General features: G+C 32.8%; 4 protein-coding genes and 1 long non-coding RNA gene across 10 annotated transcripts in view; 3 read left to right on the top strand and 2 right to left on the bottom strand.

Annotated features, from left to right (window-relative positions):
- LOC101896813 (sodium/potassium-transporting ATPase subunit beta-1-interacting protein) overlaps positions 1–7,340 on the bottom strand; it is a 144,746-nt gene extending 137,406 nt beyond the window's left edge. For 2 of the 4 annotated variants that reach the window (XM_011292751.3, XM_011292750.3), the window contains exon 1: positions 7,031–7,327. The gene's annotated coding sequence lies outside the window, so the exon portion shown is untranslated. Of the gene's footprint in view, positions 1–7,030 lie in introns of all 4 variants that reach the window. The other 2 variants (XM_011292749.3, XM_059127879.1) reach the window with 2 other exon arrangements.
- On the top strand, positions 3,390–6,292 carry LOC131804743 (protein FAM200C-like). 2 transcript variants are annotated; one of them, XM_059127881.1, is made up of 3 exons: positions 3,390–3,973; positions 4,031–4,562; positions 4,623–6,292. In XM_059127881.1, the coding sequence occupies exons 1-3, from the start codon at positions 3,966–3,968 to the stop codon at positions 6,189–6,191; spliced, it is 2,109 nt and encodes a 702-aa protein (XP_058983864.1). In that variant the 5' UTR covers positions 3,390–3,965; the 3' UTR covers positions 6,192–6,292. The 2 variants fall into 2 exon arrangements, with proteins under 2 accessions (XP_058983864.1, XP_058983863.1); XM_059127880.1 differs by having other exon boundaries at positions 4,031–6,292.
- Positions 7,341–9,451: 2,111 nt separating the features above from the next.
- Positions 9,452–11,286, top strand: LOC101898131 (uncharacterized). The gene has a single exon (XM_005179962.4). The coding sequence runs from the start codon at positions 9,570–9,572 to the stop codon at positions 11,133–11,135; it is 1,566 nt and encodes a 521-aa protein (XP_005180019.1). The 5' UTR covers positions 9,452–9,569; the 3' UTR covers positions 11,136–11,286.
- LOC101897961 (uncharacterized) lies at positions 11,227–21,600 on the bottom strand. 2 transcript variants are annotated; one of them, XM_059127866.1, is made up of 4 exons: positions 21,436–21,600; positions 11,767–11,862; positions 11,553–11,709; positions 11,227–11,482 (listed from the first exon to the last, which is right to left on the bottom strand). In XM_059127866.1, exons 1-4 carry the CDS (start codon positions 21,544–21,546, stop codon positions 11,289–11,291), a joined length of 558 nt encoding a protein of 185 aa, XP_058983849.1. In that variant the 5' UTR covers positions 21,547–21,600; the 3' UTR covers positions 11,227–11,288. The 2 variants fall into 2 exon arrangements, with proteins under 2 accessions (XP_058983849.1, XP_058983851.1); XM_059127868.1 differs by lacking the exon at positions 21,436–21,600 and adding an exon at positions 16,194–16,480.
- LOC109611989 (uncharacterized) lies at positions 16,604–17,958 on the top strand. The gene is made up of 2 exons (XR_002194242.2): positions 16,604–17,392; positions 17,455–17,958. It is a non-coding gene; the product is annotated as an uncharacterized LOC109611989 (long non-coding RNA).
- Positions 21,601–22,567: the final 967 nt, after the last annotated feature.

The raw sequence follows: 22,567 nt of genomic DNA, 5'->3' as shown, positions 1-22,567 counted from the left end.
TTCAAATTAAACTTAATGGATTTAAAAGCAAGATTAGAGCTCCTAATGTCGTCGCGTTCCACTTATTTTTTTATACCCTCCACCATGCATAGTATGGAGGGTATATTAAGTTTGTCATTCGGTTTATAACTCATCGAAATAATAATTTTAGACCCAACAGATAGGAAGCTAAATTTTTGAAGATGGGCTATATCGGTCCACGATATTGTTTAGCCCCTATATGACGTTACCCCCGATATTCGGTATTTTGGTGATTTTAACCACACGTCTCAATGGAATTGACTGAAACAACGAAATTATCTGCAATTCCTTAAATATTCTGGGGTTTTTACTAAAGTTAAAGCAATTTATTTATTGCGACTTCATTCTTTGGGTATACGTAAAAGATAAATTCTACGCAAACCGTTGGGTAGTTTACGTTTACCATTTGGTTATGTAGAACATTCATTCCAAACAAATACAAAAGCAGTTCGGCTCCACCATTTCGAAAAAAATTTGGAAATTAAAAAAAAATAAAATCGTAAAAAATTTTGTTAAAATCTTTAAAATAGCGGATATAGCCGTTTAATTGAGATCTATACGATGACATGGACCTGCATAGGCAACTTTTATCATAAGCCATTACAATATTCAAATACGAAACTTGAAAGAAATCCGGTGAATCATCAAAATACCGAATATGGGGAGGTACCGTTATATGGGGGCTATACCTGGACCTGCATAGACAATTTTCTGTCACAGGCTGTAGTAACTATTAGGAACTTCAAATACGAAATTTGGCACAACTCCGGAGAATAACGTCGCTAAAATCATCAAAATACTGAATTAAGGGAGGTACAGATATACAGGGTGAGATTAAAAAACTGCAACAAGTCAAACGAAATAATTTTTACATTTTTTTTTTTTTTAATTTTATTGAATGAAAGAAAAAAATGTCGGAAATAGCATAAAATTTCAGAATAAGTTTAGATTTGTTCGAATTGGTCACCTTTGGCACGAATTATGGCCTTCAAACGGCCAATGAAACTGTCACACGCTACCCGAATGTTGTTCTGCAGTATTTTGGCCCATTCCCGGCGAAGCGCTTGCATGAGGTGATTGACACTTTAGCATTTGTTAGTGCCAACCTTGCTTTCCAAAATACTCCAGACACAATAGTCCAACGGATTGGTATCCGTAGATTTTGGTGACCATTGTGCGCTGGAAATGAAGCGCTGGAAATGGCGCGTGCTGAGTGTGATGGTGCTGAGTCGTGTTGGAATGTCCAAGGTCTGCAACCAAAATGTTTGCGTGCCCAAGGTTTAAATACACCCTCCAAAATATTTTCGCGATAATATTCGGCATTTAATCTGACCATCGGCTGTTATGGAGGCCCACGGCCCACACCATCACCATGGCCGGCGGTTGAGTTCTGGCAAGTAAAAACGAACATTTTGTTTGTTTACAAACTGATGGACAATGAATGTTTTCCGATCGGAGAAAACCAAATTCGGCAGTTCACAACTTTCGGCCAAGCGATGCAACTCTTTAGCGCTTTTGAGTCTATTTTCCGTCTGTTGCGGTGTAAGTTCTTACACTTTTTGGAATTTCAATGGCTTTACCCGGAGCTAATTTTTCAATATTTGCCGAACCATTTCTGCTGATGTTTCTGTTTTTTTTTTTTTTTCGTCCACTTCCTTGACGTCAGGCTTCGCTACCAGTATCACGGTAACGAGCGACGGTACAAAACACAAAGGATTTATTCACATTTAAATGCTGGAGCGCTCTAGCGATAGCCACTTGTGGTTTTCCAGCCAAATATAAAGAAATCGCACTATCACGCTTGTATTCCATAACGAATAACTTTTTTCTGAAAAATTCTCACCAAAATGCTTTTGTACGTTTGTAAATAATATAATGATCTGTCACTGGAATAATTTTAACAGCTGTCGGACGAGTGGCTTTGAAATAACAGCAGTCTGAAGTTGGTTGCAGTTTTTTCATATCAACCTTTAGTTCTCATTACGAACCTTTATATGAGGGCTATACTATATAGATAATTCTCTTCCGAGGGATAAGGTACTCAGAAGGAACTCCTTGTGTGAATTTTCAGACAAATCCGTTGAAAAATGTGGCTTAAATCATGAAAATACCGAATATCGGTATTAGCTTTACGATATCGTGGACCTATGCAGATTATTCTCTTCCAAGGGATAAAGTACTAACAAGAAACTCCTTGTGTGGATTTTTAGACATTTTCGTTGAAAAATGTGGTCAAAATCATCAAAATACCGAATATCGGGGGGTACCGTTATATGGGGGCTATAAGATATCGTGCACCGATATAGACCATCTTCGAACTTGACCTGCCTGCAAACAAAAGAGAGATCTGTGCAAAATTTTAGCTTCCTATCTCAATTCGTTTTGACTGTAGCGTGATTTCAACGGACGGACAAGGCTAAATCGTCTTCGAATTTTACGCTGATCAAGAATATACATACTTTGGGCTTAAATTGAGTTTATCTCCAGCTGGCGGAAAATTCTGAAATTGTTACCGAAGGTAGCTTTTGTTTTCCTAATCACAGCGGCATATATTATTTTCTTTTTTTTTTTTTTTTTTTGTGGGGGGAAATCAATACTTCCCGAGATATTATTTAGCTATTTCTGAATCAATAATCGAAATAAGAACTTTTAAATGCAAAACTCAATTTGTTCCATACCTTGTTATGTCTAAAATTATTATTTCGATGAGTTACAAACGGAATGACGAACTTAATATACCCTACATACTATGTATGGTGGATGATACAAAAATGGCATGATTCTTTAAATACCAAAATAACACATCTCGTTCAAAACCCTTTACTTCGTTATCATCAGGGCAAGAAAAGTTACCTATAGTTAAATTTTCAAACTGAATAGCGGATTCGAATTTAATGCCTGTTACTTTTCTCTTTGTCAAATATTTTCACATTTTCAACCACTGTGAAAAAATGCAATCTCCACTCTATTAACGATTGTTAAATACGTCGATACAAACAAATTTGACAGGTTGGTATTTCGTGCATGTGCACCGTACACATGTCACATTGCAGTAGTCGGAGCTAACACCAACAACGTTATCTACAAAAGACCATGCAACAACAAAAAACAACTCAATTTAATTTCTAATCAAACAAAGATTACGATTGGGGGGATAAACGCTGACCATTTTCATTTCAACAAAATACAATTTTCAATAACTTCTTCTGAGCCCGACTTCAAAAAGAAACTCACTGATTCGCTCTTTCTCTCTAAATTCTCACTACTAACGGCCAAGAGCAATTGATCAAACAAGAAAGAGAGAGAGAGAGAACATAAAACATCAAACAATATTCGTTTTTTTTTTTTGTAAACAAAACGCACAAACAGGGTTACCGTTGTGCGACTAAAGTTGCAATTTGCAACCTTTTTGATGATCTGTGACTATATGTGCAACTTTTTTATTATCTTCTAATTTTGCCACTTTTTAAACTTTGTGCGACCTTTTTGCGACTTTTTTATTGCTCAACAATATAAGTTCTATTCTTTTTTATTTGGTATAGTGCATTTATATTGTACTGGATTTAGTGTACAGTATTTCACATATATGTCAAATAAATCATCATAGATGAGGTAAACCCTGTAAAAGTTCAAATGTACATGCCGTTCAAATTCAAACTAATTTCACGTCGCTATTGCTAACGCCGTACGCTGCAATTATGCGACACAGTAGTTTGATCAGTTGTTTGTGTTACCTTTTGATCATTATTCTTTGAAAAACGAAAACAACGACATTGGCGAAAGAGGAGTGCAATTAAATATATAATTAAAAATAAAGAGTACAGCATTAAATTGAATTCAGTGAAGTAAATAATTAGTATTTTGTGTTATTTTGAAAACAATATTCAGTTTTTAGACGCTTGTGCTCATTTTATATTAAAAACAAGTGTTTGTAAAAATCTTCTATGGACAGGTAAATATTTGTTTTTTTTTTTTTAATTTTTCAAATATTAATGTTTAAACTTAATAGATTTATTGTTAGATCAAAAAGAAAGGCTGACGATGAATCTCCCAACAAAGCAAGGCTGACCCTGGGCAAAGGAGCTGACACGATAATTGAAACAAGTTCAGAATCTGAAAAGAACACCGAGTCCGAATCGGAAAATGATGAAGAACCTTCATGTTCCTCCAAAAAACGCAATATTTCCCGGTATTATTCCAAGGAATGGGAGATGCAATACAGGTGGCTTAAGCAAGATGGTGAGACAAAGCGGCCCCTGTGCATTGTTTGTAAACAACTTTTGTCAAACCAAAAAAACCATCTTCGACGACATGCTGAAACAAAGAAACATCTTAGTAACATAACCAAAACATCTGAAAATGCGAAAATACAACTGACTGATTATTTGCCACATCGAAATACAGACTTACGAAAACATGTCGCTATTGCTGAAATTAAGTTGGTGTTACGTGCAATTACAAAAAACCAATCTTTCAATTCTATGGACGGACTTGGTAAATTCAATTCCATGATTTTTCCTGATTCAAATATAGCTAAATTGGTATGTAAACATATTTTGGTACCAAAAAGCAATAGGTATATATATTGTTTAATTATTAAGGTATCATGTGGTCGTACAAAATCAACTGCAATTGCACAGTTTCTCGGTAAAGAAGGTCAACTCGCTATAGTCTCTAAAATGCAAAAACAACAATTTAGCCTCATTATAGACGAGACAACCGACATTTCCATCAATAAATGTCTAGTAATGGTAGTGAGGCAATTCAACAAGGACCGAGGAAAGACTGAAGATAATTTTTTTCAATTAGTACAACCAGAAAATGGAAAAGGCGAAACAATTTGTAATGCCGTTATTGAATCACTAGAAAATAATAAGATTCCCTTAGAAAATTTTATCGGGTTTGCAACTGACAACGCTTCCAGTATGGTTGGGAAAAACATTGGGGTGTCTAGTTTATTAAAAAAGAAAATCCCCCACCTGTTCCATCTTGGTTGCGTTTGTCATTCTGTAAATCTTATGAATATTTCAGCTTTGAAATGTATACCAGAAGAAGTTGAAAAGTTACCCAAGAACATTTATAATTTTTTCAAAAGTTCAAACAGGCGAGTAGATTTTTCAGAATTGCAGGATATGTTCAATGTCCCAGAACACAAGCTTTTAAGTCTTTCGGATACTAGATGGCTTTCGTTCGAGTCGGTGGCAAAACGAATTGTAGAACAATGGACGATATTACAACATTATTTCCTTCGGGCTCAATGTGAAGAAAAATGTCCAAGGACAATGGATAAAATACGTGCAATTCAAGATGGATTGTCGTCTGAAAACCTCATTTATTTAAAATTCTTGGTATATATTTTGGGTCTTATGAATAAATTTAACAAATGCTTTCAAAGCGAGTCATCACAAATAGTATACCTGATTACATATACAAAGGAAATTTTACTCCAAATTTTACAAAATTTCCTGAAGAAGGAACATATATCGGTCACAAAGCTAGAAAGTATAAATTTTAAAGATACACATAATATAAAAGATGTTTTAAATATATATATAGGTCATGAAGCTGAAACAGAAATGCAAGCTAAAAATATACTTGATGTTGAATGCATAACTATAAAAAACAATATTTTAAAATTTTACCAAAAACTTTGTGACGAGATACTGTCAAGGATAAATATAAACGATAAACAATTAAATGTTTTAAGAGTTTTGCAACCAACATTTTTTACCTCAAACGAAGACTTTAATTATATTGATCTCATATATGAATTTAATTATATTATAAGTGAACCTGAAGCTTTTATTAGCGAATTCAAACTATTAGAAAGTAAAGTTAATGATAAGTCATACAAACACATTTTTAACATTAAAAATGTTGAGATTTTTTGGCATACTATAGGTAGTTTAAAAAATGCTTTAAACGAACCTTTATATTTACACCTATACGATTTTGCCGCACATGTATTAACCCTGCCCCATAGCAGCGCTTCTGCGGAAAGAATTTTTTCTAAATTAGGACTAATGAAAACAAAATTAACTAATAGATTAAATGTAACAACTTGTGGATCCATGCTATCAGCTCTAAATTTGCTAGATGCAGGAATAGAGGAATGGAATCCCAGTGATGATCTCGTACAAAAATACAGAAACGAAGTTTCAAAAAAATGAAATTATAATTTAATTTTGTATTATTTTTTATTGAATTGTTATTTAGTTTTATGTTTTTTATGTTTTATGTTCTTTGTTTGAATAAAAATCTTCAAAATTAATCTGTGCGACTTTTTATTGAAATTCTGACTTTTCTGTGCGACTTTTTTGTATGAAAATGACTTTTTGTGCAACTTTTTCAAAATTCCCAGCGGTAACACTGCGCACAAACCACAGTCAAGCAGCCAACTAGTTGTTGAAGCAAAGGAATGAACAAGTTTTTCTTTAAAATTTCCCCGCACTTGTTTCTTATTTTTTTGGTAGGTATTTTTCCTGGCTGTTCGGTTTGATGTGTAGGCCCCTGCTTTAACAGGTTTCAATGACCTATACCAACAAGAAAAACATAATTCTCCAATACAAGAAATTTTTTACAGCACGAAGGCACATGTAGACAAATAGTACAACAACAACAACATTTTTATTTTCTACTTCTATAAAAATGATTCACTTCAAAATTAAGGAATTTTCTTCTTGAAATTAACATTTTAACGTTCATTTCCTTTCAAAAATGTTATCACTTAACAACAACCACAACACCGCCACCAATCACTCATTCACACACCGCTTTACGTCACTTTACTAAGAGGTTTTTGTTTTGAATTTCTATTTCTATGGTTGTACTTCTTTCTTTGTTTATTCTCCTATTTAAATCATTTTGTTTTCATTTTTTGTTATGATTATGTTGTTGCTGGTGTTGTTGTTGCCATAATGATGTATCGTCACATTTATGGTGATTTCATATGATTTTCACTCCATAGCATAGGAATGTTATTTTGTTGTTTCTTTATTTTTTGCATTACCTTATTTTTCTTCTCGATTTAGTTTAGAAAATGACACATTCGCATATTTTTTTTTGCTATTTTCTCATAATTTCATTTAATAACAATTACTATGGAGGGATTTGCATTTATGCCATCGCATAAATATATATATTTTTTAATATTTTGAAATTATTTTTGTTGTTGTTATTATTTTTATCTAACAAACACACACACAACAGCGACACTTTTTCTTCTTCCGTTCGACTACCGTTAACAACGCGCGTACAACACCTTTCTTCGGCTTTTACTCGTTAATTGCTGCCACAAATCATATCTCTCAGATTGAGATATAAAATTCGATAACATTTCAAAAAAAAAATAACACCAATTGACACAGTTATCGATTGTGTGTACTCGATAACAATGACAATTATATATGCTGTGGAGTTGCCAACTACACAAAACTTATGTTTGATTAGTGGTTGACGTAATGTAAAGAATGCATGAAGGTTTATAGCAATACATTGATTTGCATTTCCGTAAAATATTTGAAATATGTAGTAGAATTAGGTTTAAGCTCATATTTTATTCATAAACAAACCTGTAGTTATATTACAAATACCGATAATTGAAGTACAACACTAAATAAACGATACACGATACAAATACATAAATAAACGATACATACACAAAAAATACAAGCATATTCTTCTACCATGGATTGTCATATCCAATACTCATACTTCAAATAAATCCTCTTAAAGTAGGTTAGCCCTACAAAAGTCCTAATGCCATGTTTACGTTAGAACTTTTTGTAGGGTTAACCTACTTTGAGAGGATTTATTTGAAGTAAAAGTAATGGATATGACAATTTAAATCCAAATCCAGTGGGTTAACCTTCATATATATATATAAACGTACTATAACATAAACATAGCCTCCGAATGACTTGAAGAAAACATTTAAATTTTTTTGACATATCAATGCTCCCAAGCGTTGATGCATCAACCTGTATTCTTCTGCCATGAAACACCATAACTATTTTTGACAGAAAGCGGACAGAGCCTTAAGGTACAAGTACATAAAAAGCTTGAAGTCATGGCTAGGCATATTAATGTCAAATTATAATGGAAAACGACGGCAGAATTTTAGTGCGGCTCTGTAATCCCTTTATGAAATGTCATAAAATATGCCTAGCCAGAACTTCAAGCTTCTTATGTACTTACACCCTTAGGTTTGCGTTTTGGCAATTTTACGAATCTGCTCTACTTTATTGTACCATGGAAACAAATCAGGTGAATAGCGTCGTTAAAATCAACACAATGCCGAAGATGTGGACCTGCATACGCAATTTTTTGTCATTGGCTGTAGTATGGCTCAACCATAAAGGTGAGAATATATAACACGCTTTTTTGACTGGCTTCTTCGGAAAAGATCAAAGGAGCGTAGGGCCAAAATCGAACTAAATTAACATATAACTCCTTTGTTCCCATACGAAGGAGCAAGCCGATGACTTAAGTCAGTCAAAAGTGCTTTTTATGTATTCCCACATTAAAGGTTGCTCAACTTCTAAAAATTTGCAAAAATGCAACTCTGTACCGGTGCCTTATAACGCCAAATAGACGCTTTCAGCAATTGGTTGTGTTTACTTTACTTCTTTTTTTGTTTTTGAAAAAAAAAACCTTATATTGGGGAAGAACCACAAAACATTAATGGAATGTTGGGGTTATTCCGTAAAATTGAATCTTCAATAGTAGCATGGCTCAATAAGAAGCAACTAGATAAATGTATCTCTAAGCTGGAGTCTTATAGTGTCAACTAGACATTTAAATATGCAACAGTTGGCTTTGTTTATTTTTAATTTTTTTAAACAAAATCTTATATTGGGAAAAACCCACGAAACAAGAATGGAATTTCGGGGTTATTCGACTCGATTGAATCTAAAATAGTAGGACAATACAAAATTATGCAATTTGTTACGTTTTGACAGCTTTGCTTTACTTTCTGTAATTGTGACATAGAACAGACCATATATATATTTTCTTATAAGATACCGTTCAGGGGCTGGATTGTTGTTCTATGAAAATATAGAATCAAAAATATTTCCTTTATAATATTTTTCATTTGACATTTCTATTCTTTATAATTTCTTTATTTTAAATTTTCATAGAACAAGAATTGAGTCTCAGAGGTGGGCAAGGTATGCATTTTTTAACAATTTTACCTAATTTAAATACTATTTTGTTAAAACTTTTAATTCCAAAATAATTTCGACTGCTGTCGAAATGATTTAGGAGGTAGCTTTATTCTACCTCCTGTAACTGTACCATGATCACAAGGGTAAAAATGAGAGAGTTGATGTGTTGCCACATCACATCATCAAAGTATTTCTTATCGCCCTGTGATGTTATCGATAACACAATATCATCATAGGGTGTTATCGGGGTAAACGTCAAAATTATATTTTTTGTTTTGTGTATAGCGCGTCGCACAGAAATTTGATTAATTTTTTTAAAATAACTAATAATTGTTGCACATTTCCCCAAAAGTCCATGGAAATAAAATACAAAACGAAAAGATGGCTGGGAATAAAATAGATTATCGAATAAAATTGATGGCTGGAAATAATGTGATTCTGGTGGAAGCTGATAGCAAAGAATCCGAGATATTTATGCCACAAATTGATCAGAATGGAAGAATAACACTTCTAAATATTATACCAAATCGTCGCTGCTGTCAGTTGGCACAAAAAATAACCGGCCAAATCATTATGAAGCAGGAGAAGAGGACTTCCCTGGATGTCAACGATAAAGAGAATATGAGACCATTGGCAAATAGCACAGCTCTGAAAAGAGAAAAATCCTTGGCACATAATGGTGGCGGCGGCGGAGACACGTTTGGAAGTAGTGCAGCTTCATTGCCCACACCAGAACCCTTTAGAAGAGCCGCACCAGTACAAAGATTGCAGTTGGGTGATGATCGTGTTATTAACCTGCCGCGGGGTGTAAAAGTTATGCGTCTCTATCACAACCGTCCGGATGGTACACCCAGCAAAGTGGGTCGTTTAATAACTTCTTCAAGCTCCAAATCAAATGTTAACAGTGTTACACGTGAAGATCTCCATAATATGTCGAATGTATCGTGTAGCTTTAGGATACCATCAACGCCCATTGGTGGCTCGAGAAGTGGATCCGGAGTGGTGTGTTCCACACCTTTGAATAAACAACTGAGGCCGCCACAACACATCGATAGTTCCAACTCGAAATGGCGTAAATGTAAAACCCCCATTAGAACCTATTCCAAGCGGGGTGGTGTAACAAAAAAGAATACCACAGCAGAATTTCAAAAGCCATCAAATTTTAAACCCACTTATTTGGTGAATCCCACACAAGGCACAGGGCCTTCACACCGCATTGAGGTTCGTAAACGAAAGTTAGTGGTCGATAAAAAGGTACGAATTTCTTCAAGAGCTCTGAAACGTCAACAACAACAGCAACCGGCAACGAACTCGCTCCAAAAATCCGTTCTTGGTCCTTCGATTTCTTTTACATCACTGCAGAAAAGACATAAAACCCCCATGAGTGCCTTTGACTTACTAACGAATTCCAACCGTTCACAATGCATGTCCAACAAACTTAAGGAACTGTTTCGTGAACGATGTGTCAACAAGGCCTCATCTACTTATAGTAAATATAAAGTTTTATGTAACATACCACCGCTACAGGAAGACGAACAGGTATTGGAATTGACCCAACAATATTCTTGCTGTAATTCATCTGCTGAGCAGATGTCGGGACAGGGAGAACTTGCAAATAGGCTGACGAATGGACCGGAAAAGGGAGCAAAATTAGTAAATCCATTCATAAGGAAGATTACTGTCAATACAAATCCAGGAACGGCGTGCCAAATTATAAATCAGCCGTTAAAGCAACAGCAACATATACCTAATATCAACTCGGGAACTTTGAAACAAACAACGCAGCCCCTGCATCAAAACCATAAGATTCTTAATACCAAGCCAAAAATTTTAAACCAAAATCCACAGGTTTTAAATCTGAATCTTGGTACTCTGAAGCAGTATAATAAACAACAACAACAAACTACTAATGCTCCTGTTGCCCATTATGTATTGAAAACTGATTGAATTAGTTAAATTTTAGTCAAAGTTAAAAGTTCGGTTTACATTTTTAGATTTAAGTCTTGTAACTTTTCATAGAATTAGAATTATATAAACATTTATTGTTGTAGTAAGTCAAAATTAATATATTTGAAAATATATGTGTAAAATATTTTTATATTATTCTTTGAACAGACATTTATTAACCCATTCAGTTTTTTGCCTACACTCGGCACTTTGCAATGCATGTGATTCGGGACAATTGGCCACAGTATATGCCCACACACACGAATCCATAAACATGGGGTAATCATCACAGGCATTCTGATTGGTGATGTTAACAAAAGCGAAGACTTCAAGTAATGCAGATTTTTCTACAAGATAATAATAAATATTGAATTGAAAATGAATGTACATATACAATGCAAATTTTGTAACCCATACCAAATTTACTGCACCTCTCAAATGCCTGACCATAAACTGGATTGAACTCTTCATTGACAATTTGTTCATTCAAAAGATTTTTGGCTGCCTCCAAGTCAATTGTCTCCACATCATCATCATAGATTTGATATTCTCGGTACATGCAATCGATCAAACACTAGAAATAGTTTTTATTTACCTTTGACACAATTAGTTAATGTAGCTGGTCACTTACATTTGGTGAAAATTTATTTTTTCCAATCATTTTATCAATACATATTTCCGACGTATAAAGTGGTCGTCCACTGCAGCATGATAAGAAGTCCTGTAACTGAAACAAACAAAATAATTACATCATTATCAGACTTAGAATTGCACTTAATTAAAATGGTTTCAACATATTTTTTTTTTTTGAGGCAAGGCAATTTTATATTTGAAAATACTACTACGTAGAAAATATCCTCGCAAAAAGGCTCAATGTTAGCCAACTTCAATGTCAGCCAATAAATAAAAGAGCAAAAAAATTCAATACTTTTTGAAATATCGCTTATGTAATTGAAATCTCACATATTCAAGACAATGCCATTTCAAGAAATGCTAAAGGTGCAAGTACATAAAAAGCTTGATGTCATGGCTAAGCATATTAATGTCAAATTATAATGGAAAACGACGGTAGGATTTTAATGCGGCTCTGTAAACCCTTTATGAATTGATACAATATAAATGTGTCCAGACCAGAATGTTAGGAACTGCTTAGAATCCAGAAAGTAATATATGTACACACTTATCTTCTAAATTTTGTTCGAGTTGGACCGTTATTGCAAGCAAAGATTTTAAAGAAAAGTTTTGTTTATTCACATTTCAAGTTTAACAAGTAAAAAAGCTGTAAGTTCGTTCGGGCCGAACTTTGGAACGAATTGGACAATTCTCAAAAACAATAAAATCCGTTAAAAATTCCAAATTTGAAACAATTCCGGTGAATAATATCGCTAAAATCTCTGTGAATGTGTAGTGACGTTTTGAAATTTGTTCGATATCACAAAAGAAAAATCAGTTATCGTAGAGCGAGGGATATGAAAAATAGCAGCAATTGAAAGGGGAACTATTATATATTTTTTTTTGCACCGCACTATAAGATGGGAGTTTAATTATAGTTGTGTTCCAGAACCTGCAAATTAGTACTAATTAGCACTAATTCTGCTACAACGCGTTCCCGTACTCCAAAAACTAGCAAAACTTGCAGCTCTCTCGAGAAAAAAATGGCGCTGAGTGGTGCACATTTCTGCTTGTTTTAGCTACATGAATTTGGCCGAGCAGAAATGTGCATATTGTAAATTTGACATTTAATTGGCAGGGCTAACAAGGTTGAAAAATGTATTGATACATTTCAATATGGAAAATTATCTTTTCAGTAAGGTTTCACCAGTCCGATTTATGCTGTTTACTTTTGGAATTTTGAATTTTGACATTTTATCGCATTTCTGCTAATTTTCCGTTCCCTTATTTTTTGAGCAAACCTAAATGAGAATGACATTTCGAACTGTTCTCTCTTCTGCTAGTTTTACTAGTAAAAAAGTACTGGAACACAACTTATGTCATTACGTTTGTGGCATCTCAAAATATTCCCCGGATATCCGTAGATAAGGTCTGCATTAATAAAAGCATTCAGATATATTCCGTATGTTATCCAGGTTTTATTTTGTCTACGATGATTTTCCAATTTAATTTAATAATTTTAGACAATGTTTCGAGAATGACAACAAGCTCGTTTGATAGGTTTGATTCTTGATTTATTCCATGATTTTCTTCCAATTTCCGTATGGATTTTAAGATTCTTGTGGTCTCCAAATGTTCATACGCATTCCGCACGCATTCCATCCAAATTTACTGTTTTTTTCCAAAATGACATCTTTTGACAGCCAACTCGTTTAGGGGCTCTGAATTCAGATTTATTACACAAATTTCTTCAAATGCTCTTTGAATTGTTGCATTTTTATTCGCCTTTTTTAGTTTTTAAAACCAAAACAAGAAATCAATTGTTTTACGTCCGTTTCATATCTAAAGAAATTGAAAAATGTTCGACCCCCAAACAAACAACAAAGCCGGCCTTATTCTGAAATTGATTGTATCTACGCCAGTTGAGGATTTTTTCGAAGGCGTCAAATTTTTTTTTTTGAATTTTTATTTTTTTGTGAGCTAAAATATTTTATCCGATTTAAAAAAAAATGTGAAAAGCGGATTTGTCTTAAAATTGGTATTTGCAGTTCGTAAATTCTAGGTCCGTTGACAGAATATTTTATTTGTATTTTAAAGTAAAGCACGTTTGAATCCAGATACTTCTTTTTAATCTGAAGATGGTGATCTAGACCAGAATGTTATAAACTATATAGAACATATATACATATATATATACACCTAAGTCTGTATTTACACGGTAGATTGGTTCCAGAAGAAGCCGTGTAAAAAAGAAACGTGTAAAAAAAGACATTGATCTTATACAAAAATGGGTGATTTTTTCCTAATCTCTAAAACCTATTAAAATTAGTGAAAAACAAGAATTTTAATTTTTTCTTTACCAAACGCGACTTATTGCATTGACAGTTTACAAAATATTAACACGTTTCAATTACTCTGACCAGTAAATTTTATTGTATGTACATAAAGGACATTCCCCTAAGTTAGTGCTATTCACATTTGCTTTGACCAGCAAAAATTGTTTGTACGCGCTAAAGGGGAATTCACTTAAATCTTTAAGCTAGTGTTCGCAAACTATCGATACTATCGATGGTTTCAGACTTTTTTCTTTCATAAATACTTTTTTGTGATATGAACATACTTCGCAAAAATTAAATTTGACAAAACAAAATTAAGTACATAAAATTTCAAATCGTGCTAAATGAAATAAAATCGTGTAAAAAAATTAAAAATATTCAATTTTCAAACCGTGTTATATCAAAACCGTGTACAAAAAGACCGTGTAAAAACAGACGTAGGTGTGTATATATATACATATATGTGAGCGCACATTATTGATAGCCGATTTGTTTATTTATATTTCAAGTTTAAAACATGATCCTCGAATTGCCGCATTTTCTTATTTTTACATTTTTTTATAAAAATTTTACAATACAAAATCAAATTTCATATTAATTTGTATTCGGGTACCTTTTGACAAATTGTCAGTGTCACTTTATTCCTCTCATTTCAATCTCCAAACTCGAAACAATTGGGTAAACATTTTTGAGTTTAATAAGTTTTAGAAAATAAAAAAAATCAAAAATATTCAACAAATAAAAATTTGCCGCCTTTGAAAAAAAATCTCAACCGGCATCGACATAAGCAATTTCAGAATAAGCCCGGCTTTGTTCTCTGTTTGAGTAACGAACATTTTTCAATTTCTTTAGATATGAAACGGACGTTCTATAGGGGCTATACAAAGAGGAGGACCTTTTGGTCATTGGCGATTCCGAACATCTAATACGAAATTTGAAACAATTATGGTGAATAATGTCGGTAAAATCTCTGTGAATGTGTAGTGACATCTTGCAATTTTTTCGATTTTATAAAGGAAAATCAGTTATAGCAGTAACATTTTTTGCATTCTTGCAGAATATGAAAACTAGCAGCGGTTGGAATAGGGAAGTTCAGTTGAGATCAATTCTAAACTATTTCATATTTTTATGTCCCGCACTATAAGATGGGGGGTGTAATTAAGTATGTCATTTCGTTTGTAGCATCTCAAAATATTCCCTGGATATCCAGAGAGTAAATATTTTTTATAATATTTAATCACATCCATCCATTGAAATCAGTATAGAATGCTTATTTCTTGCACAGCATGTGAAATAAGTCAGCGTTTATCCCCGATTTTAAGCATATTCCGAATTTTTAACCAACTTAAGAAACCCAAAATAGTAATCTTATTTTGAATATAACATAGAAGCTTCAATATACTTAAAATCGAGAAATACCGTAATGTGGAGGCAACACATTTTTTGCTTGGCGAGAACCTACTGTTATGTATGACCGGAATGCTAACTTTAGGTTATAGGTATACATAATGTGGTATATAGGTCCACATCTAATTTTAAGTCCAATCATCGTAGATTTGATTTAAAATATACCTTTGGGGTCCCCGGGTGGTGCAAACAGAACGACAAACCTTATACCCTTAGTGCAGGATACAAAAATATGTGAGCCCTCAACATAGAATTAATGGTAATTTCTGTAGTTCAGTTTTTTTCGGCTTAATTCTCCCATGTTAGTGCTGTCATTTATGGAAGATACCACAAATCGTTCAATTAAATAAAAATGTTGTTTTTTTTCATCCCTCATATTCTGCCCTTTTGGGAATTGTTATTTGCTATTTTTCTCCGACTACAAATTCAATGGGAGGGGAATATGGCATTTTCAAGCATGTTTTCCAATTCTAAATTTTCATTTTATCTTTTGAATTTATTCTCTCTTCAAAGACAGCACTAATATTCAAATTTATTCTGCCATTTATTCACATGTCCATATCGCGCATATTACTCAGGTTTTATTTTGTCTACGATGATTTTCCAATTTAATTTTTTTATTTCAGACAACATTTTGAGAATGACATCTAGTTCTTTTGACAGATTTGATTCCTGATTTATTCTACGATTTTCATTCAATTACCGTATGGATTTAAAGATTCTTGTGTTCGTCAAATGTTCATACCCACACATTTCATTTAAATTTACTACTTTTTTTAATTAATTTTTTAGTTTAGAATTGTTTTTTTCCAAAATGTCATCTCATGACAGCCAGCGCGTTTTGAGGTTCAGAATTCAGATTTATTTCACAATATTCTGCCATAATTCTTCAAAAGTACTTCGGATTGTTTCATTTTTATTCTCCTTTTTTAGTTTTTAAAACCAATACAAGAAATCAATTGTTTTACTTCCGTTTCATATCTAAAGAAATTGAAAAATGTTCGACCACCAAACAAACAACAAAGTCGGCCATATTCTTAAATTGATTGTGTCGATGCCAGTTGAGGATTTTTTCGAAGGCGTCAATTTTTTTTTTTTTTGAATTTTTATTTTTTATGAGCAAAAATATTTTATCCGATTTTAATAAAAAAATGTGAAAACAGGGTTATGTGGAAATGCGTGGAGCATTATTTTGAAAATCTTGGGGTGTGATAAATTCAATTGACTATCAATAATGCTGGCGGTATTGGAGAATATTCAAAAGGCAAGTAAATGTTCATTGGATACTGATAAGTTTTAATAATTTATGCGAGCATTGTGGTCTAGATACAGTTATTTGTGATCAGTTGAGCATATATCGCTCCACGTTTTGGTATAGCCACCATTTAACTGTATATACCGATATTTGTTGATTGATGATTTTTTTAAGGATTTGTCTAAAAATTGGTATTTGCAGTTCGTAATTAGTTCTAGCTCCGTTGACAGAACATTTTATTTGTATTTTAAAGTAGAACACGTTTGAATCCAGATACTTATTTTTATAAAAATATTTTCTTTAGATAATGGTGGAGGGTATTTAAAGTTCGGTTCGCGAACTTATTGTTTTTTTACTTGTTTGCATTACATCTGAAAATGGTGGTCTAGACCAGAATGTTATAAACTATTTAGAATCCATTGAACATATAATATGACCGCACATTATTGATAGCCGATTTGTTAATTTACGTTTCAAGTTTAAAACATGATCCTCAAAGTGCCGCATTTTCTTATTTCTACATTTTTTTATAAACATTTTACAATACAAAATCAAATTTCATATTAATTTGTATTTGGGTACTTTTTGACAAATTGTCAGTGTCACTTTATTCCTCTCATATCACTCTCCAAACTCGAAACAATTGGGTAAAATTTTTTGAGTTTAATAAGTTTTAGAAAATAAAAAATTTTTCAAAAATATTTAATAGATAAAATTTTGCCGCCTTTGAAAAAAATCTCAACCGGCATCGACATAAGCAATTTCAGAATATGGCCGGCTTTGTCCTTTGTTTGAGTAACGAATATTTTTCAATTTCTTTAGATATGAAACGGACGTAAAAATTGTGATTTCTTGTTTTGTTTAAAAATCGTATAAACGAGAATGAAAATGCCACAATCCAAAGAGCATTTGAAGAATAACTGCTGCAAGTAGTAGAATCGCTAGAATAAATCTGGATTCAAAGCTCCCAAAGACGTTGACTGTCACCGGAATGTCATTTTTGAAAAAAAATTGCTGAAATGAAAAATAAATTGGAACAATGATTGAAGTCTGATATTGTGTAATATAAAAATTTAAAGATAAGAATAATATTAAAATCCACACGGCATTAGAGTGAAAATGTAATAAGAAATCAAATCTATTAAAATATGGTTGTTAAGAGATGTCATTCTCAAAATAATTTCTAAAATAAAAAAATGAATTGGAAAAGTCACCGTAGATCAAATAAAACCTGCGCGATTTGGATGTTCGATATAAATGGTGGAATAAATCTGAAACAGCAAAAAATATTTGTAGATATGAATAACATGGGCAATATGTAAATTTAATTATTATAAAAATCTCAAAATTGAAACGTTTTTTGAAAGAAAATGTTAGAAAACATTTCTTGACACAGGATAATAAATTCAAGAGATAATATGAAAACGTCAAATTGAAAGAAAGTAAAGAAACAGCTAAGTTTGGCCGTGCCGGACTTTTAATATTCTCCTTCATTTGGAAAAAACTTGAAAATTAAAAAAAAAAAAACAAAAATTCCGTCGAAAAATACCGCTATAATGAAAACTGTCATATAGGGGCTATGCAAAAAGGAGGACCTCTTTGTCTAATACGAAATTTGAAACAATTATGGTGAATAATGTCGGTAAAATCTCTGTGAATGTGTAGTGACATCTTGCAATTTTTTCGATTTTATAAAGGAAAATCAGTTATAGCAGTAACATTTTTTGCATTCTTGCAGAATATGAAAAATAGCAGTGGTTGGAATAGGGAAGTTCAGTTGGGATCAATTCTAAACTATTTCATATTTTTATGTCCCGCACTATAAGATGGAGGGTGTAATTAAGTATGTCATTTCGTTTGTAGCATCTCAAAATATTCCCTGGATATCCAGAGAGTAAATATTTTTTATAATATTTAATCACATCCATCCATTGAAGCATTCTATAGAATGCTTATTTCTTGCACAGCATGTGAAATAAGTCAGCGTTTATCCCCGATTTTAAGCATATTCCGAATTTTTAACCAACTTAAGAAACCCAAAATAGTAATCTTATTTTGAATATAACATAGAAGCTTCAATATACTTAAAATCGAGAAATACCGTAATGTGGAGGCAACACATTTTTTGCTTGACGAGAACCTACTGTTATGCATGACCGGAATGCTAACTTTAGGTTATAGGTATACATAATGTGGTATATAGGTCCACATCTAATTTTAAGTCCAATCATCGTATATTTGATTTAAAATATACCTTTGGGGTCCTCGGGTGGTGCAAACAGAACGACAAACCATATACCCTTAGTGCAGGATACAAAAATATGTGATTAATGGTAATTTCTGTAGTTCAGTTTTTTTCGGCTTAATTCTCCCATGTTAGTGCTGTCATTTATGGAAGATACCACAAATCGTTCAATTAAATAAAAATGTTGTTTTTTTTTTCATCCCTCATATTCTGCCCTTTTGGGAATTGTTATTTGCTATTTTTCTCCGACTACAAATTCAATGGGAGGGGAATATGGCATTTTCAAGCATGTTTTCCAAATCTAAATTTTCATTTTATCTTTTGAATTTATTCTCTCTTCAAAGTCTGCATTAATATTCAAATTTATTCTGCCATTTTTTCACATGTCCATATCGCGCATATTACTCAGGTTTTATTTTGTCTACGATGGTTTTCCAATTTAATTTTTTTTTTATTTTAGACAACATTTTGAGAATGACATCTAGTTCTTTTGATAGATTTGATTCCTGATTTATTCCACGATTTTCTTTCAATTACCGTATGGATTTAAAGATTCTTGTGTTCTTTAAATGTTCATACCACACACATTTCATCCAAATTTACTACTTTTTTTAATTATTTTTTTTAGTTTAGCAATTTTTTCCAATATGACATCTTTTGACAGCCAGCGCGTTTAGAGGTTCAGTCTTCATATTTAATCCACAATTTTCTGCTATAATTCTTCAAATGCTCTTTTGGTTGTTGCATTTTTATTTGCCTTTTTTAGTTTTTTAAACCAATACAAGAAATCAATTGTTTTACGTCCGTTTCATATCTAAAGAAATTGAAAAATGTTCAATCCCCAAGCAAACAACAAAGCCGGCATTATTTTAAAATTGTTCGTGTCGTTGGCGGGTGAGTATTTTTTCGAAGGCGTAAAAACTTTTTCTTCGAACATTTTTTAATATTTTGTTTTTTTTTTCTTAAAACTTATGATCAAAATTTCAAAATCTGCTTCCGTTACATGGGGGATATTTCATTACATCAAGAAGTTTTGAAATAATGTTGCGATATATTCTTATAACGAACGGTACAGGGTTTCTGGGGCTTATATTGAAACGTTTCTTCGTAACCCAAAAAAAAAAACAAAGTGCTAGATAACAGCCGCTTTGGCGAATAATTTTGTTTGAAACTCTGAATAAGGCGAAATGTGGGCTACAATAAATTTTGGACATATATTGGAATTTTTATGCTGGAAATCAAATATTCTATTTGTCTGCCATTTGCATTGTAGTTGGTAGAAAATAAGTTTGCTGAACGGCCTATTAGTCTAGTTCTGTCAGCTTTTTTGCTGTTTTTGTAGCAATAATATATGCAGATGTTTGAATTCTGCTAATCTGGTTCGAGCTCCTGGTTTAAAAAAACAATCCCACTCAGCGGGTTCAACGATAGCCGATGGACCCGAAACAATAACACCACAGTTTCGGTCAGCGGCTGCCAATCCAGTATGTAGATTTTTGTGTTTGTCAGATTTTTTGGCGAATTTAGTTGGAAAAGGCTTCATTTAAAGTGCTTTATTCTATTTATGTTGGCGGTGTAAAATTTGGACGATGAGGCTCTAAAAATGCCTCTTAACTAAGGTTGGTGGAAACAACATAATTCAAAATATTAGGTATGTCTGGTTACTTTGCCTGCAGGAATTGTCCAGCAACTTCTTTCTGAGAGAGTGTTTGTAGTTTTATTCTCTTTTGCAAGAAAACTGTTAAAAGTAAACAAACGGAATTCCTGCAAAAATTTGCAATCAATCAGCTGATTTATCAAAACAAAGCAATTTGTCCATAAATAAAAGAATTTAGGAACGCAAAAAGAATTAAATAAATATTAATTAAAAACAAAACAATTGGGCTTGTGTTTTTCAAATTAAAATTTTTTTAAAATTTCTTGACCAAATATGCATCACCGGAAGGAGAAGAAGAAGAGTTGCAAGTGTTCGCAAGAAGAATTTTGTCCAGCAAGCTCTCACTAAAAGAACTGTCGAAATTTCTCTCTCGAATGGCTCTCTTTTGCAGAACTTTTGTGTTAACAGACGACTTCCAGTAACAATTTGCAACAATTGTTACAAATTCTAGGGTAACCAGACACACCTATTATTCAAATAATTCCAATGCTTGGAATAGTTCCTCTTATATGACACACAAATTTGCATTTTTAAGATCCCTGCAAATTTGCATTTTTAAGATCTTGTTTTCCACGGACGTGGTATAAATTAGTATAACATTTCAAGACACATTTTACAAAATAAATTTAATACACATTTTGGTGTTATACTCCTGGCGAATTTTATAAAATGTTCGACCCGTTGTTTCTACATAATATGCAATTTCTTTAAAAGTTAATTTTTTATCCTTGCAATTCGCATCCTTTCATTTACAAAAAATAAATTTCAAAATTTCCTTAAGGACAAACCTCTTGCGTTATTATAGAGTTATCTTCACAATTTTGACCCCCGCTCAAAGGAAGCCAGCACAGATTCGAAAAAGCAAAAATTAAATAAAACCGTATTGACAGTTTGTTCATGATTTTTTTTCCGAATTTTCAAGTCGAGTTTTATATATAAACTATGAATAAAGAGTTGGAACTATTTAGGCGTACTTATATACATTTGAACCGTCAAGATAATTAGCAAAAACAGTCATAACAAAATGTTCTAATTTTTAATAATTAGTTAATTAATTGTTGTATTTGTTACACTTCGGACATGCAAATTGCATATTAGAAATCTAGCGATGGGTTTGATAATTTTGATATTATTGTGACTATTTAAAATTATTGTACTTTTTTTTGTTCAACAATGTTTATTACACATTGGCGACCTGGTGCAAAGTTTCATGCAATATTGCATTATGTAACTACTTGGCTTCAAGGATGCTTAGGGCCTATTTTTATACCCTCTACTATAATATGGAGGGTATATTAAGTTTGACATTCCGTTTGTAACACCTCGAAACATACATTTTAGACCCCATAAAGTACATATATACTTGATAAGCATAAAATTCAATGTCGATTTAGCGATATCCGTCCGTCTATCCGTCTGACCGTCTGTGGAAATCACTCTAGATTCCGAATGAAATGAAGTAGGTTGATAAAATTTTACTCAAATGTATATTATGTCTGCAGGACTTTTGGTAGCCATGTAGGTCCACGTTTTGGTATAGCCCCCATGTAATTGTATCTCCCTATTTTTGTTATTTTGGTTATTATAGCGACATTATAGCTATTTGAAGTTCGTAATGGATACTATAGCCTATGACAGAAAATTGTCCGTGTAGGTCCACGCCTTCGTATAGCCCTCATATAACACTACCTCCCGATATTCGCTACTTTGATGGTTTTAGCGACATTATTCAGGGGAATTGTTACAAATTACGTATATAAAGTTCGTAACAGGTATTACAGTCTATGACAGAAAATTTTCCGCCTTTGTATAGCCCCATTATAACGGTATTTTGGTGATTTTAGTGATTCACCGGACTTGCTTCAAATTTGGCATTTGAAGTTCGTAATGGATACTATAGCTTACGACTGAAAATTGTCT

The sequence above is a fragment of the Musca domestica genome, unplaced genomic scaffold, assembly GCF_030504385.1.
Source record: "Musca domestica strain aabys unplaced genomic scaffold, Musca_domestica.polishedcontigs.V.1.1 48, whole genome shotgun sequence".
NCBI classification, from domain to species: domain Eukaryota; kingdom Metazoa; phylum Arthropoda; class Insecta; order Diptera; family Muscidae; genus Musca; species Musca domestica.
Note: the sequence above shows the minus strand (reverse complement) of the source record. Positions and strands in the feature narration are given on the sequence as shown.